The sequence below is a fragment of the Cnephaeus nilssonii genome (genome assembly GCF_951640355.1).
Source record: "Cnephaeus nilssonii genome assembly, chromosome: 15".
Taxonomy (NCBI): domain Eukaryota; kingdom Metazoa; phylum Chordata; class Mammalia; order Chiroptera; family Vespertilionidae; genus Cnephaeus; species Cnephaeus nilssonii.
The window spans coordinates 41,684,562-41,699,969 of NC_137086.1; the positions used below are offsets into that span (position 1 = coordinate 41,684,562).

The 15,408-nt window shown below is 40.2% G+C and overlaps 1 protein-coding gene across 1 annotated transcript in view; it reads left to right on the forward strand.

The window, feature by feature from the left end:
• GMCL1 (germ cell-less 1, spermatogenesis associated) overlaps positions 1–15,408 on the forward strand; it is a 60,853-nt gene that overhangs the window by 35,120 nt on the left and 10,325 nt on the right. Inside the window, exons 10-12 of the mRNA XM_079791827.1 lie at positions 4,350–4,419; positions 7,401–7,476; positions 13,878–14,023. Of these exons, the coding sequence (XP_079647953.1) occupies positions 4,350–4,419; positions 7,401–7,476; positions 13,878–14,023 (292 nt within the window). The remainder of the gene's footprint in view (positions 1–4,349; positions 4,420–7,400; positions 7,477–13,877; positions 14,024–15,408) is intronic.

A 15,408-nucleotide genomic window follows, 5' to 3' on the forward strand; every position in this document is an offset into this window, starting at 1 on the left:
GGGGGTGATCAGGCTGGCAGGCAGAAGCGGTTAGGGGCAATCAGGAAGGCAGGCAGGCAGGCAAGCAGTTGGGAGCCAGCAGTCCTGGATTGTGAGAGGGATGTCCGACTGCCCATTTAGGGATCCGACTGCCCATTTAGGGATCCGACTGCCCACCGGGATTGGGCCTAAATGGGCAGTCGGACATCCCTCGAGGGGTCCCATATTGGAGAGGGTACAGGCTGGGCTGAGGGACAACCCCCCTCCGTGCACGAATTTCGTGCGCCGGGCCTCTAGTTATCTATAATAATAAAAGCATAATATGCAAATTGACTGAATGACCCAACAGCTGAACGACTATCCTGATGACCTTCCGGACGAAGCCGGGGCTGTGAGAGCTGGGGCAGCGAGGGCGAGGGCCTACTCAAGTTTGTATATCCAATTGTAGAAACTTGACCAGTGGTGATTCAGTAACTTTGAATCATCATTCTTTTGAGTATGTTTATTAGTTTTTTGGCTTTTGATAACAATGTAATAAAGTAGATATATTTTACTTATTTTGCATTGTGGGTAAGAAAGTGGGTATTCTTGTAACTTTTTATATCAGGAACTAGGAGCCCAGTGCAAAAATCACACGGCGCCGCCTACCCTTGAGTAGCCAGTCCGGCCCTGCCTCCCTCTCCGGCCCTTGAAGCAGCTGTGGCCGCTGCTGATCAGGCCCCTCCCCCAGCACAGGCACTTAGAGGCTCCTGCCGCCCTGCCCTGACGCTGTGCACGCAACCTCCTCCTGTCCGGTCGACCCGTTATGGCATCATGGTTAATTAGCATATTTCTCTTTTATATATATATATATATATATATAGAGAGAGAGAGAGAGAGAGAGAGAGAGAGAACGAACTGTTGTGGGAATGATGGGGAAATCTAATACTTAATATTTTTGTAAGTTAAAGAGATAATTGTTAAAGCAGTAAGAATTTTTTGAAAATAAATTGATTAAAATGAAAAGGTATATAAATTAATGTAATTAATGTTATTTCAAAAATAATTTTCAATTACTCAGTACAGTATATTTGTCATCTTTTGGAGCTAGATTTTTAGGTTATATACAAGAGTACCTTTGGTCTATACTTCTCCATAATTTGCTAGTGTACTAATATTTTAACTCTTTGCACTTGCTTGCTTTTTTCTCGAATGCTAACCGTGTCGAGTCACACTTGACATCCGAGTGCAAAAGGTTAATACCTATATGCTCTTACAAAATAATTCTTACTTATCTATACAATAATTTTTTATTATATAAGCTTTTTCTCCTTCACCTTCATGATCTGCATTTCACTTATGTGTTTCATATAATAGTTCAACCTGTAGGCTGTTTTTTGCTAACCGTGTCGAGTCACACTCGACATCCGAGTGCAAAAGGTTAATACCTATATGCTCTTACAAAATAATTCTTACTTATTCTAATGCTAACCGTGTCGAGTCACACTCGACATCCGAGTGCAAAAGGTTAATACCTATATGCTCTTACAAAATAATTCTTACTTATCTATACAATAATTTTTTATTATATAAGCTTTTTCTCCTTCACCTTCATGATCTGCATTTGACTTATGTGTTTCATATAATAGTTCAACCTGTAGGCTGTTTTTTGCTACCAGCTTTATTGGTTATAAGAAGATTTTTGTCTGTGTTTGTACATGAAAATACTCTTTTTTTTTTCCACTTGAACAATAAAATGCTGGGCAAGTTAGGAGCTTATATTTTTGTTTGTTTTGTAACTTTACTTTTATAAATCTAAGAGATTGGATTTTCAGATAGTATGCATTTGGAGGCCCTCTCCCCATATTGTTTGTCTAAGATGAAATAATCTAAATAAAATCATTCTGACTTATTTATTCTATTTAAAAAACACTGTGTTTACATTCAAAACTGCTATAGTCTAGGTCTGCAGCTTGCTGGTCCATAATTCTGTCAGATAGCCCCCTTGATGTGCCCATTCTGAGTTTTTGTTTTGGAGATTGGTCTATAATGCTTAAAATAAGTGCTTAGACTTGTTTTCACTGAGTGGAAGTTTCTTGATGGCACTTTTTCATAATCTTTCCACTGAACATTAACTCTCTGCCAAGAAAGATTCTGGCAAACTCTGCCTAGTGTATCTATCTGCCTTCTGGAGATATGACTGTATAACTATATTTAAAACTCTGCATAAAGGAACAGGTTTCACTTATTTTCATCTCATATTTCTCAAATTCATTTTAGCAGGGATTCTTTTTGAGGGTTTCTATATATTACCTGTCAACATTACATTTGAACTAGTGTCCTGTTGACTTATTTTTGGACTGCTGCTACTGGACGAAATACCAGTGACCAGAAAGATTTCTAGATTCCTAATATGACTTTTTTAAAGTAAGAAAGCAGGGACAAAAATATGCACCCATGTTTTTAACTTGTTAAAATGCTTTTGGTTTTAAAGGAAATTATTTAAGGGTTGTTGAAAGTTAATTTTTAAAACATTTTCATGGGATATATATTATATGATATTAAGAATACATTTGTGTAACCCTTTCATTCCAATTTTATAAGTGAATCACGAAAAGCCATATTCTGTCTCTTGAATTTTAGACTGCAAACATAACCATTAGTGAGTTGAGAAATCATTTTTATGGGAAAGGATCAGCTTTTTTAAAAAATAAAAAAGCATGACTCAGTGGTTAAGTGTCGACCTATGAACCATGAATCATGGTTCGATTTCCAGTCAGAGCACATGCGTGGGTTGCGGGCTCGATCCCCAGGAGGGAGCCAATTGATGATTTTCTCTCTTCATTGATGTTTCTCTCTCTCTCTCTCTCTCCCCTCTCTGAAATCAATAAAAATATACTTTAAAACAAATAAATAAAATACAGTAGAACAAAATTTCTAAATCTGAATGCATTGCAAATAAGATACAGTATGTGTGCATGTATACTGGGTCACATAAACTTTGCTTTTCAGTAGTATTTACCTACTGGAGACAAATTGTCTGTGGCCTGGACATTTAGCAGTTATTCTTTATAATAGCAAGACTAGTATTTTGGCCCTAACTGGTTTGGCTCAGTGGATAGAGCGTCGGCCTGCGGACTCAAGGGTCCCAGGTTCGATTCCGGTCAAGGGCATGTACCTTGGTTGCGGGCACATCCCCAGTAGGGGGTGTGCAGGAGGCAGCTGATCGATGTTTCTCTCTCATCAATGTTTCAAACTCTCTATCCCTCTCTCTTCCTCTCTGTAAGAAAATCAATAAAATATATATTTTTTAAAAATTTGGGGGACAGAAGAATTCAAGAATTCTGAGGAAAGATACCAATAAATGAGTACAAATCATCTGGATACCTTTATTAGAGACTTATGAAGTGAAAATCCAGATTTTAACCACACTAGAGTTTCCCACTTCCTTTATTTTAGGTAGAGATTGAGAACGTAAAATATAGAAAAACTGCCCTGGCCAGGTAGCTCAGTTGGTTAGAGAGTCATCCTGATTAGCCAAGGTTGTCGGTTTGATCCCCTAGTCAGGGTGAATACAAGAAACAAAGAATGAATAAATAAGTGGAACAACAAAGCAATATTTTATCTCTCTAAAATCAATAGGTAAAAAATTTTAAAGAAAAAGGAAAAAAATTTTACATCATAAAAAAAAGAAAAACATTCCTTGTGGTTGGGAATAAATAAAATCAGAAAAATATGGTGTTAAGCCAATTCTACTTATATTTTTAATATAGTTTTTATCTAAAATAATTTCAGCTTACACATACTGATTGATTTGGTGGGGGAAATTATGTTTATTAAAGGAAAATATCTGCAATTTTTATTCCATTTATAATAATTTAAATTGGAATTTTTATTTTTAATAATAGTTTCCTAAGTTTAATATGCTAGAATTATTTCTCTAGTGTGCATAATTCATCTGGTAATTTAAAGATGGCTTATTTTCCATTAATTAGTTATTTTTAGATAATAAAAGAACAATCCATTAGTTTTCTGTTAAAACTTTTGTAAAAACTGAAAATATTGCTTTAGGGTATGTTTCTCACAAATGAAAGTTATGAAAAGAAAATATTAAATACAAGAATCTTTTAGCTAAAGATTTAAATTCTAATTTAAATGTATATAATCTAAGTAGAATCTAACGTAAGGCAAAACAAAATAACACTTACCACTTTAAAAATCATTAAGCCATATTGTTATAGCATATTTATAAAATATAAATTACCAGCTTTATTTATTGCTATCCTAAACTTGAATTTAGAAAAAGTAACAATTTTATCAAATTCTTAAAAATTTTAAATCCTTTATATTTTTCCATGTTTCTAATATATTTATTCATTTTTACATTTTAGGATGGCTGTCTTCTGTGTATAAACAGCAGTGGCTTGCTATGCTCCGGGCAGAACAAGACAGTGAGGTGGGGTAAGTATGTTACATTATATCATTTCTCATTAGAAAAAAACTTTGGCTATATGAATTTAAGGGCATTCATTATATTGAAAAATCAGTAACAATATTGAAAAATCAAGAGCTATTAAAGTAGAACAAAGATCATGTAATCAGCTTTATTTCTTATCTTTCTACTAGAGGCCCGGTGCACAAAATTCATGCACTCTGGGGGAGTGGAGAGAGAGCAGCCTTCAGCCTGTCCTGTGCCCTCTAATAGTTTGGGAGCCCTCAGGGGCTGTTCAACTGACAGTTTAGGCCTGCTCCCCACAGAGGTTCCCGCCACTGCCACTGTGCTCGCCAGCCGTAAGCCCAGCTTCTGGCTGAGCAGTGCTTCCCCTGTGGGAGCGCACTGACCACCAGGGGGCAACTCTTGCATTGAGCGTCTGCCCCCTGGTGGTCAGTGAGCGTCATAGTGACCGGTTGTCCCGCCGTTGGGAACAGAGACATCCCCTGAGGGATCCCGAATTGCGAAAGGGCACAGGCCAAGCCGAGGGACCCCACCAGTGCATGATCGGGGCTGGGGAGGGACTATAGGAGGGCTCCAGGGCATGTCCAGCCCATCTCGCTCAGTCCCGATGGGCCAGACCCCAGCAGCAAGCTAACCTACCGGTCAGAGCGTCTGCCCCCTGGTGGTCAGTGCACGTCATAGCAACTGATCAAAGGGTCGACTGTGTGCCCCCTGGTGGTCAGTGCCATGTCATGGCAACTGGTCAACCAGTCGACTGTCAGCCCCCTGGGTGGTTGAGTAACCTTAGCATATGATTAGCATATTATGCTTTGATTGGTTGAATGGCTGACTGGACAACTGGATACTTAGCATATTGTTAGGCCTTTATTATATAGGACAGTGATGGGCAACCTTTTGAGCTTGGTGTGTCAAACTTCGCCAAAAAACTGAGCATAACTCGGGTAGTGTGTCACTTTGAGGAAAAATTATTTCGCAAATGTTTCATCCTCAGGAGCAGCAAGTGTTTCATCCTCGGCATGCGGCCACCTCAGCGGCCGCGTGTCATCAGAAATGGCTGTGCGTGTCAGTGCTGACACACGTGTCATAGGTTCGCCATCACTGATATAGGATAACATTATCAATTTTGTAAATATTTATTTTTCTGGTCAATTATAATAATGGAATGTTTGAATTGTCATTTGCTATATTAGTGAAATTGAGTAACTCATATATTTTGTTTCACCTAGTGTTATATTACAGTTTTCTTTCAACATATTAAAATATTACTTGGAACAATCCTATATAATAAAAGACTAATATGCTAAGTGTGCAGTCGTCCGGTCGGCCATTCAACCAATCAAAGCGTAATATGCTAATGATATGCTAAGGCTGCTCAACCGCTTGCAATGACATGCACTGACACCAGGGGGCAGACAGTCGACCAGTTGACCAGTTGCTATGACGTGCACTGACCACCAGGGGGAAGATGCTCCGACCAGTAGGTTGAGCTTCCTGCTGGGGTCTGGCTGATCAGGACTGAGCAAGATGGGCCAGACACACCTTGGAGCCCTCCCGCAATCCCTCCCCAGCTGGCCAACCTCCCGCATCTCTCCCTGGCCCCAATCAAGCACCACTGGGGTCCCTCAGCCTGGCCTGTGCCCGCTTGCAATCCAGGACCCCTCAGGGGATGTCAGAGAGCCGGTTTCAGCCCAATTCCACAGGCCAGGCCAAGGGACCCCACTGGTGCACGAATTTGTGCACCGGGCCTCTAGTGCTTTCAAAAAGCATGATTTTTATAAAGAATTTTGAGTCTAAAATTAATTAACATCCTCTGGTTACAGATTGCCTTACCCAAAAGCATATGACCTTCTACATAAATATTTATGGGAAAGAAAACTATCTCTTCTTTCAATTCACAAAAGTATTTTTTTACAAAAGTATTTCCACATTTATTATTTGATCTTTATATTAGTTCCTTGGTATGAGCAGAGTGATGAGACAATCCATGTGTGAGTATATAAAAGCGGTTTTAAGAACTTTAATATTTTTGTCCCTGATCCCTTTTAACCATTTCTTTAAATATTTTTTTATTGATTTTTAGAGGGAGAGGAAGGAAAAGGGAGAGAAACATCGATATGAGAGTGAGACATCAATGGGCTGCCTCCTGTATGCCCTCTACCAAGGATCGAGCCTGAAATCTGGACCTGTGCCCTTATCGGGAATCAAACTGGCAACCTTTTTAGTGCACGGGTTTATGCCTTACCAACTGAGCCACACTGACCTGGGCTAACCCATTTTTATATACCAAAGGACTTCCTAAAATAATGGCCTTGTTATGTTTATATCCAAACAATGAGTATATGAAAGTTTCATACGAATTTATTATAATGATTATGAGATTATTCAGAGTTCTTAGTTCTACTTTATATCCCATCTTTTTCCAAATATATTCACAGAATACTTACCTTATACAAACATAAGATTGTTGAAACAGAAATAATAAATCAAAAACTAAAAAACGAAAGTTAATTCTCTACAGGAATTCAGCTTTGAAACATTTTGGTAATGGAGGAAATACTTTATAAATCATTCTATTTCTTTTGTATATTCAGTTTTTAACTGTTGGATGTTCTTCATTTTTTTAAAGATTTTTCTCGTCTCTATACTTATTGAATTTAAAATAAGAGTCTCACTGAAGGGATTGAGCTAGAATAGTGGTTTTCTTGCTCTCAGAAGTATAGAATTAATTATATTGGCCCTCATGAAGCACTCTATCCACAGATATTGAACATCTGCTCATTCTACAGGGCTATTAAAGTGAGGACTATATTTAATCAATGAATTCTTATTTTTATCTGCACCACAAAATATTTATTTTTTAATAAATATTAAAACATTTATTTTTTTAATTAGTAACAAGTTTTTCTGTTCTTTTTAACTCACAATTCTTTTTCAATTATTAGTTGCCTATTTCCTATAAGATTTCATGATTTATGTATATTTCTAGGCCTCAAGAAATTAATAAAGAAGAACTAGAGGCAAACAGCATGAGGTGTGGTAGAAAGCTTGCCAAAGATGGTGAAGTAAGTATCGGTTGTGACTTTTAACCCTTTGCACTTGCTTGCTTTTTTCTCGATTCCTTTATTCTAATGCTAACCATGTTGAGTCACACTCGACATCCGAGTGCAAAAGGTTAATAATTCTCATACAAATGGCTCTACTTTCAGTGCAAAATTCATTTTTAGTTACAGTTAGACACCAGAAGAGCTTTTTTGATAGTCTCTATAGCATGATCTGCTGGACAAAAAGTTACACGCTCAGTGGTGATTGATTATTCGGCCTTGTATGAGTGTTGAACTTTTTGGGTCCAGAAAAAAGATATGCGAAGAGGATCCCTGGGCAATACAGAAATTAAGATAAATAAGCACTTATATGGGAACTGTTATATAGTCGAAAAAGTAATTTTATTTTATAATTACCGTAAAAAACATTCAAACCATTTTATTGCTAGAATGAAGAATTACATTTTTCATTACCCCCAATATAAATGTATAAAAGTGAAACAAAAGTGTTATGAATCAATCTGCTGCTGTGTCCAAAGATGCTGTTTGCTATTTTATTTTTTGTTTTGTTAATCCTTGCCTGAGGATACTTTTCCCCATTGATTTTTAGAGAGAGAGGAAGGGAAGGGAGAGAGAAAGACACGTGGATGTGAGAGACACACATCTTATTGGTTGCCTCTCTCACACATCCTGACCCAGGGCCAGGGATGGAGCCTGCAACCGAGGTACATACCTTTGACCAGAATCGAATCCTCAATCCTTCAGTCAGCTAGGGCTTTCTTTAATTTTTTTAAAAAGTGGATTGTGACTCAATAAATTTATTTTATGATCCACTAAAGGGACTTAAACTACATTTTTTAAAACTCCACCCCTTCAAAATCTCCATTTCAAGCATATAATTTTTAGACTTTACCTCCTATTATCTTTCTAGCTCTATCCCCTCTAGCACCTGACTCCCAACAGCTTTTTTTTTTTTTTTAACTCCATTGATTTTTAGAGAGATTGGAAGGGAGGAGTGGTGGGAGGGAGAGAGAATTAAACATACATCTATGTGAGAGAGGCACATTGATTGGTCGCCTCCCACATGCACCCCGACAGGGGCTGGAAATTGAAGCTGCAACCCAGGTACATGACCTTGACCAGGAATCAAACCCGGTACCCTTGGGTGTGCAGGCCAGTGCTCTACCACTGAGCGCACAGGCCAGGGCCCTTGGCTTGTATGCATAATGTCCCTCTTGTCAAACGCACCTGGCAAAACCCAATTCTTATTAAATATCAACTTTCCATAAACTCCATGCCTGCTCCCAAACAGATGAATGTAACTAAAGAAAAACACTATACCCCAGCAGGGGTTTGTAACTAAATTTCAAGCAGGTCTTGAGTGTTGCATGGTGATCCTTGTTAAGTTCCCTAAGTGAATGTATCCTCCCACTCTGAGTAACTCTCATACCTTCTTCAAAGGGGCAGTGCTACTACCCTCATTCTTACTGCTGACCTTGCTTCTTTCTTCATTTGGAAAATAAGAGTAAGAGAATTTGTACATCCTCCTACCCATAATCCTACCACACTAGCTGCATCTGTAGCAATGTGATGCACTTTTCCTCTTATTAGAATAGATGAACCATTTGCTTCTATCCTAGTCCATTCATTCCCTCCTGGACTCCATCTCTTCTCACCTGTTCAAAAGTTTTGTTCCTGCAGTTATCACCTCTATCTCCTGTGTCATCAATTTTTCTCTAATATCATATTTAGCATATAACATGCTGCAGCTTTACCCATCTTAAACCATATCCTGACCCCACATTCCCCTCTAACTACCACTTTGTTTCTCTGCAGCCCTTTGAAGCAAAACTCTGAAAAAAGTTGATTGTGTTTGTTGTCTATTCCTGTTTTCTACTGCTCTTTTTTTAAAATAAATCTTTATTGTTCAGATTATTACAAATGTTCCTCTTTTATCCCCCCATAGCTCCTCTCCACCCAGTTCCCACCCCACCCTCTGCCCTTAACCCCCCCAACTGTCCTCATCCATAGGTGTACGATTTTTATCCAGTCTCTTCCCACACCCCCCCACACTGCTTTCCCCCGAGAATTGTCAGTCCACTTCCTTTCTATGCCCCTGATTCTATTATATTCACGTTTATTCTGTTCATCAGATTTTTTATTCACTTGATTTTTAGATTCGCTTGTTGATAGATATGTATTTGTTGTTCATAATTTTTATCTTTACCTTTTTTTTCTTCTTCCTCTTCTTAAAGAATACCTTTCAGCATTTCATATAATACTGGTTTGGTGGTGATGAACTCCTTTAGCTTTTTCTTATCTGTGAAGCTCTTTATCTGACCTTCAATTCTGAATGATAGCTTTGCTGGGTAGAGTAATCTTGGTTATAGGTTCTTGCTGTTCATCACTTTGAATATTTCTTGCCACTCCCATCTGGCCTGCATGGTTTCTGTTGAGAAATCAGCTGACAGTCATATGGGTGCTCCCTTGTAGGTAACTAACTGTTTTTCTCTTGCTGCTTTTAAGATTCTCTCTTTGTCTTTGGTCTTGGTATTTTAATTATGATGTGTCTTGCTGTGGTCCTCTTTGGATTCCTTTTGTTTGAGGTTCTGTGCGCTTCCTGGACTTGTAAGTCTATTTCTTTCACCAGGTGGGGGAAGTTTTCACTCATTATTTCTTCAAATAGGTTTTCAGTATCTTGCTCTCTTTCTTCTGGCACCCCCATAATTCTGATGTTGGTACGCTTGAAGTTGTCCCAGAAGCTCCTTACATTATCTTCATATTTTTGGATTCTTTTTGCTTTTTTGGTTGGGTGTTTTGCTTCTTTGTATTTCAAATCTTTGACTTGATTCTTGTGATCCTCTAGTCTGCTGTTGGATCTCTGTATATTATTTTTTATTTCAGTCAGTGTATGCTTAATTTCTAGTTGGTCCTTTTTCATATCCTTGAGGGACTTGCTAAATTTATCGGCCTCTCCTAGAAAATTCTTGAAAAACTTTATAATTGTGGTTTTGAACTCTATATCCAGTCGTTTGCTTTCCTCCATTTCTTTCATTTGTGACCTGTTTCTTTGTCTCCACATTTTGGCTGCTTCCCTGAGTTGATAGAGTGGCTTTGTGTGCTAGGTGTCCTATAGGGCCCAGTGGCTCAGCCTCCTCAGTTCCCTGAGGTGGACACTCTTGGTGCAACCCTTTGTGGGCTGTGTGCACAGTCTTGTTGTAGTTAAGCCTTGATTGTTGTTGGTATCACTGGGAGGGATTGACCTCCAGGCCAATTGGCTGTGAGGATCAGCTGTGTCTACAATGGGAGAACTGTGCTGGAGACACCCTTATGAGACAAGACTTGCTTCAGTGGGGCTTTTGTGCTCACTGAGTCTGCTCCCTGAGTGTGTCCCTTATGGATCTGAGGAGTTGTAATCTGGATGGTCCCACTCTGACCCCTGGGTACACTGGCTCTTGGATCTCCAAGGAGGTGCTAATTTAGCCTCTGCCTGAGGCCACCCAGCAGGAGCTACAGAGAGATCTGCAGATTCCTTTTCTTTGTTTGGGTTTTGGAGGTGCCCAGATGAGGCCCAGCTGTGAAGCAGTGCAAGCTGCTGCGGGGCCTTGGGCCTTCTTTTGGATGTTCTGGGTCTCACTGATTCAATGCTCTTTTGAATCCACTCCAGCTGCAGTTTGTTAGGTAAGTTTAGATTTCAAAGGACCAGGCCATTCATATGCAAAAGCCTCTGTGCTCAGCTTGGATGGGGGCGGAGTCTCAGGGCGGAGCAGACAGCAATGGCTTCCCATCAGCCCTGCCCTAAGAGGCGCCTGAATCTCAGTGTCCCACGATAATCGCTGCAAGCACCTCTGAGAGAAAGCTGCCCTCGAGTTTCGCCCATTGACAGACAGTCCAGTTTTCCCCCGTATGAGTCTGGGTCCCCAGAGTCTCGCCCAGAACTGGAGTTCAGAGCAGTCGGGAGCTTTTGTCTCCCTCCCAATTGAGAAAACCAGCCACGTACTCAGTTGCCAGCCCTCTCCGCACGCGCGCCTCCGTACCTCTGCCTTCCACAGCTCCTGTGAGTCTCAGTGTGCTTTTCTCTTCCCTTCTAGTTGTAGAATTTCCACTCAGCCAGCCTTCCTCTCGTTCTGGATGATGTCCGTTTTGTCTTTTAGTTGTAGTTTTGAAATTGTGCGAGGCAGCAATTTAGGTGTTTACCTATGCCGCCATCTTGGTTTCTCCTCTAATGCTCTTTTGAATCCACTCCAATTCATTTACTTCAGTAAGCTCCAGTGAAGCTATTGTGACATTGTTATCAGTGATTTCCACATTGCTAAGTCAAGTAATTTAGTATTTAGTCTTCAGAAAGCTCTTGGCAATGTGACACGTCTGTTTACTTCTTGAAGATATTCTCCATTTGAGTTCCAGAACTACATACTTTGCTGATTTTCTTCCCACTTCACTGTCTGCCTATTCTGCATCTTTGCTAGATTCTTTAACTCTTTCTCAACAAGTGTGGGTGTGACTAACAACTCAGTACTTGGACTTCTTCCCTATCTGTTCTCACCCCCAAGTGATCTCACCTTGTCCCAGGACTTTACTCTGATGATTTCTAACTCTAGATTCATATATCTAGCTACTTGCTTGACATCTTTCTTAGAATCCTAGTAGCATCTCAAATATCCCAAGAGTCCCAAGCTGAATTCTTGGACTTCATCCCCAAGCTCCCTACTTCCCAAATAGCCTCCAATCCATAACTGGCTCCTTTGTTCATATTGCATAAGCTCCAATCTTTGGATTCTTCTTACTTTCATACCACACCTGTTATCCACCAGAAATTCCTCTAGGCTCTACCTTAAAAATATATTCTTCACATGTTTAGTACTACCACCCAAGTCCAAGCCACCATTATCTCTTGCCTGGGCTGTTATGGTAGCCTCCTAACTACTCTCCTTGTTTTTTACTCTTGTTCTCCTACATTCTATATTCCATACAACAGTGAAAGTCATCTTTATAAAGTACAAGTTAGATCATGTCACTTCCTTCCATAAACTTTTCCATTAGCTTCATACTACACTTTGAAGAAATCCAAACTCTTCCTTATCATGGTCTACTAGGCCCTACATTTTCTGGCCCCTGACTGACTCTCTAAACTCATCTCCAGCTTTTGTCCCCCTCAGTTATTGCCCTAGCCCAGTGGTCGGCAAACTGCAGCTCGCAAGCCACATGCGGCTCTTTGGCTCCTTGAGTGTGGCTCTTCCACAAAATAGCACGTGTGGGCGCACACGTACAGTGCGACTGAAACTTCGTGGCCCATGTGCAGAAGTTGGTTTTCGGCTCTCAAAAGAAATTTCAATCGTTGTACTGTTGATATTTGGCTCTGTTGACTAATGAGTTTGCCGACCACTGCCCTAGCCACATTGCCATTCTTGCCATTCCTCAGATAAGCCAAGCATGTTTTTCCCTACAAAGCTTTATACTTACTGTTCTCTTTGACACTCTTTCCCCAGATAGCTATCTAGTCCATTTCTTAGTTGACTCAGGCCTCCACTCACCTAGCATCTCCCTAGAGAGACTTTCTTTGACAACCTGTCTGAACCAGCAGGCTCCCCAACTGCAAGCCCCCCTCCTCTACCTTGTTCTCTTTCCTGACAATTCTGTTCTGTTCCCTTTTCTTCCATTCCACTTCAGTTCATATGCATTATTAATCTACTTCCACACAAACATATTAAAATATACATTCTATTAGGGCAGAAACTTTACTGCTACTTCAGTGCCTAGAGCACATAGTATGTGCTCAATAGATATTGGTGAACTATTAAATTAGTTTTGTACCGGTAATTCAGAGTGTCAACTAAACACTTGAAGACCCTAACTTTACTTCACTGTACCACAGCATCTTACTTAATAGCCCCTCATTATTAAACTGTAGGATAAACAAACTTGTGAACCTAATATGGTATTTAAAATTATTCAGTTGTGTATCTTTGGTTACTTACTTATGGTATTTGAAAGTACTTTTAAAGCAAGGTAGATTTTAATGGGCTCTTACTACTTCCATTTAGACTCCTAGACCCTTAATCTATACCTACTTAGAGTTGCAGTGAAAAGCCACATTACATTTGATAGAATTACATCATGGGGATATATAAAACAGATCACGAAGAGGTGATATTAGGAAAGTACTTTAAGGAACAATGATCATAATGGCTGCTTTTGGCTTTGATATATACTCTCTCTGTATGGTACACCTTTATATATATTCACAGATATATGGAAAGCCTCAAGGGAAAGGCACTGTGTGGAAAGCCTCAAGGGAAAGGCACTGACAAAAAATACGGACCCATGAGAGAAATATTTGGAATGAGTTAGAGAGAAAAAAACACACATTTTGAACTTCGATTTGCAAACTGAAGTAAATCTTTCTCTTTTGTGTTTCCTAGTACTGCTGGCGGTGGACAGGTTTTAACTTCGGCTTTGACCTGCTTGTAACTTACACCAATCGATTCATCATTTTCAAACGCAATACACTGAATCAGCCCTGTAGTGGATCTGTCAGTTTACAACCTCGAAGGAGCGTAGCATTTAGGTAGGTTGAGATCTCCCCACCCTATTTCAACTCACTCCCAAAGAAATATAAAAAATGAAATAAAACATTGGTAATTTTACACCAACAATAGTAGAACTTTGATAAGATCCAAATATATGAATGTGCAAGGGAATGATAAGGCTCCATTCCTATAATCCTATATAATAAAGAGGTAATATGCAAATTGACCATCACGTCCTTGCACAAGATGGCCAACCCCGTGTGGTCACAAGATGGCTGGCAGGGGAGGGAAGTTGGGGGAACTGGGCCTGCAGGGGAGGGCAGTTGGGGGGTGACAAGGCCTGCAGGGGAGGGCAGTTGGGGTGACCAGGCCTACAGGGGAGGGCAGTTGGGGGCCACCAGGCCTGCAGGGGATGACAGTTGGGGGCAACCGGGCCGGCAGAGGAGGGCAGTGGGGGCAATCGAGCAGGCAGGGGGGCAGTTAGGCGTCAATCAGGCTGGCAGGAGAGTAGTTAGGGGGTGATCAGGTTGGCAGGCAGGTAGGCGAGTGGTTGGGAGCCAACAGTCCTGGATTGTGAGAGGGATGTCCAACTGCCAGTTGAGGCCCAATCCCTGTGGGCAGTTAGACATCCCCCAAGGGGTCCCAGATTGGAGAGGATGCAGGCTGCACTGTGGGACACACACACCCTCCCTCCCCCCAGTGCACCAATTTTGTGCACCAGGCCTCTAGTATATTAATAATCTAAGTCATAAGATCTAGATCTAGTATGTCAGGGAGAAAGATAGGCTGTAATATGAATGATAAAGGATTAATACTGGGCTTGATGCTGAAGCTGTTACTTGCTGCTATTCCTAGCAAGTAAAAGGTCCAAACTGGAAATACAGCAAGGTATTTTTCCACGAAAACATGCTTGGTATTATCCTCCACTTTCTTTAAGATTTAATATGTCCAATTTTGCCTGATAGTTGAGCTGGTAATATTTTTCTGAAGAGGATGCTGACAAATTAGAAAATAGCTTAATGAACATTTTTTTAAGTCACTTATTTATACTTACCTTAAATCATACACAAAAATTAACTCAAAATGGAGCAAAGAGCCCTAGCTGGTTTGGCTCAGTGGATAGAGCATCCACCTACGGACTGAAGGGTCCCAGGTTCGGTTCCCAGCCAAGGGCACATGCCCAGGTTGCAGGCTCAATCCCCAGTAGGGGGCGTGCAGGAGGCAGCTGATCAATGATTCTATCTCATCATTGATGTTTCTATCTCTCTCTTCCTCTCTGAAATCAATAAAAAAATATTTTTTAAAAAAATGGAGCAAAGACCTAAACATATAAGAGCTAAAACTAAAACAACTCTTGGAAGAAAATACTGGGAAAAAGCTTCTTAACATTGGGTCTGGCAGTGATTTCTACAATATAACACCT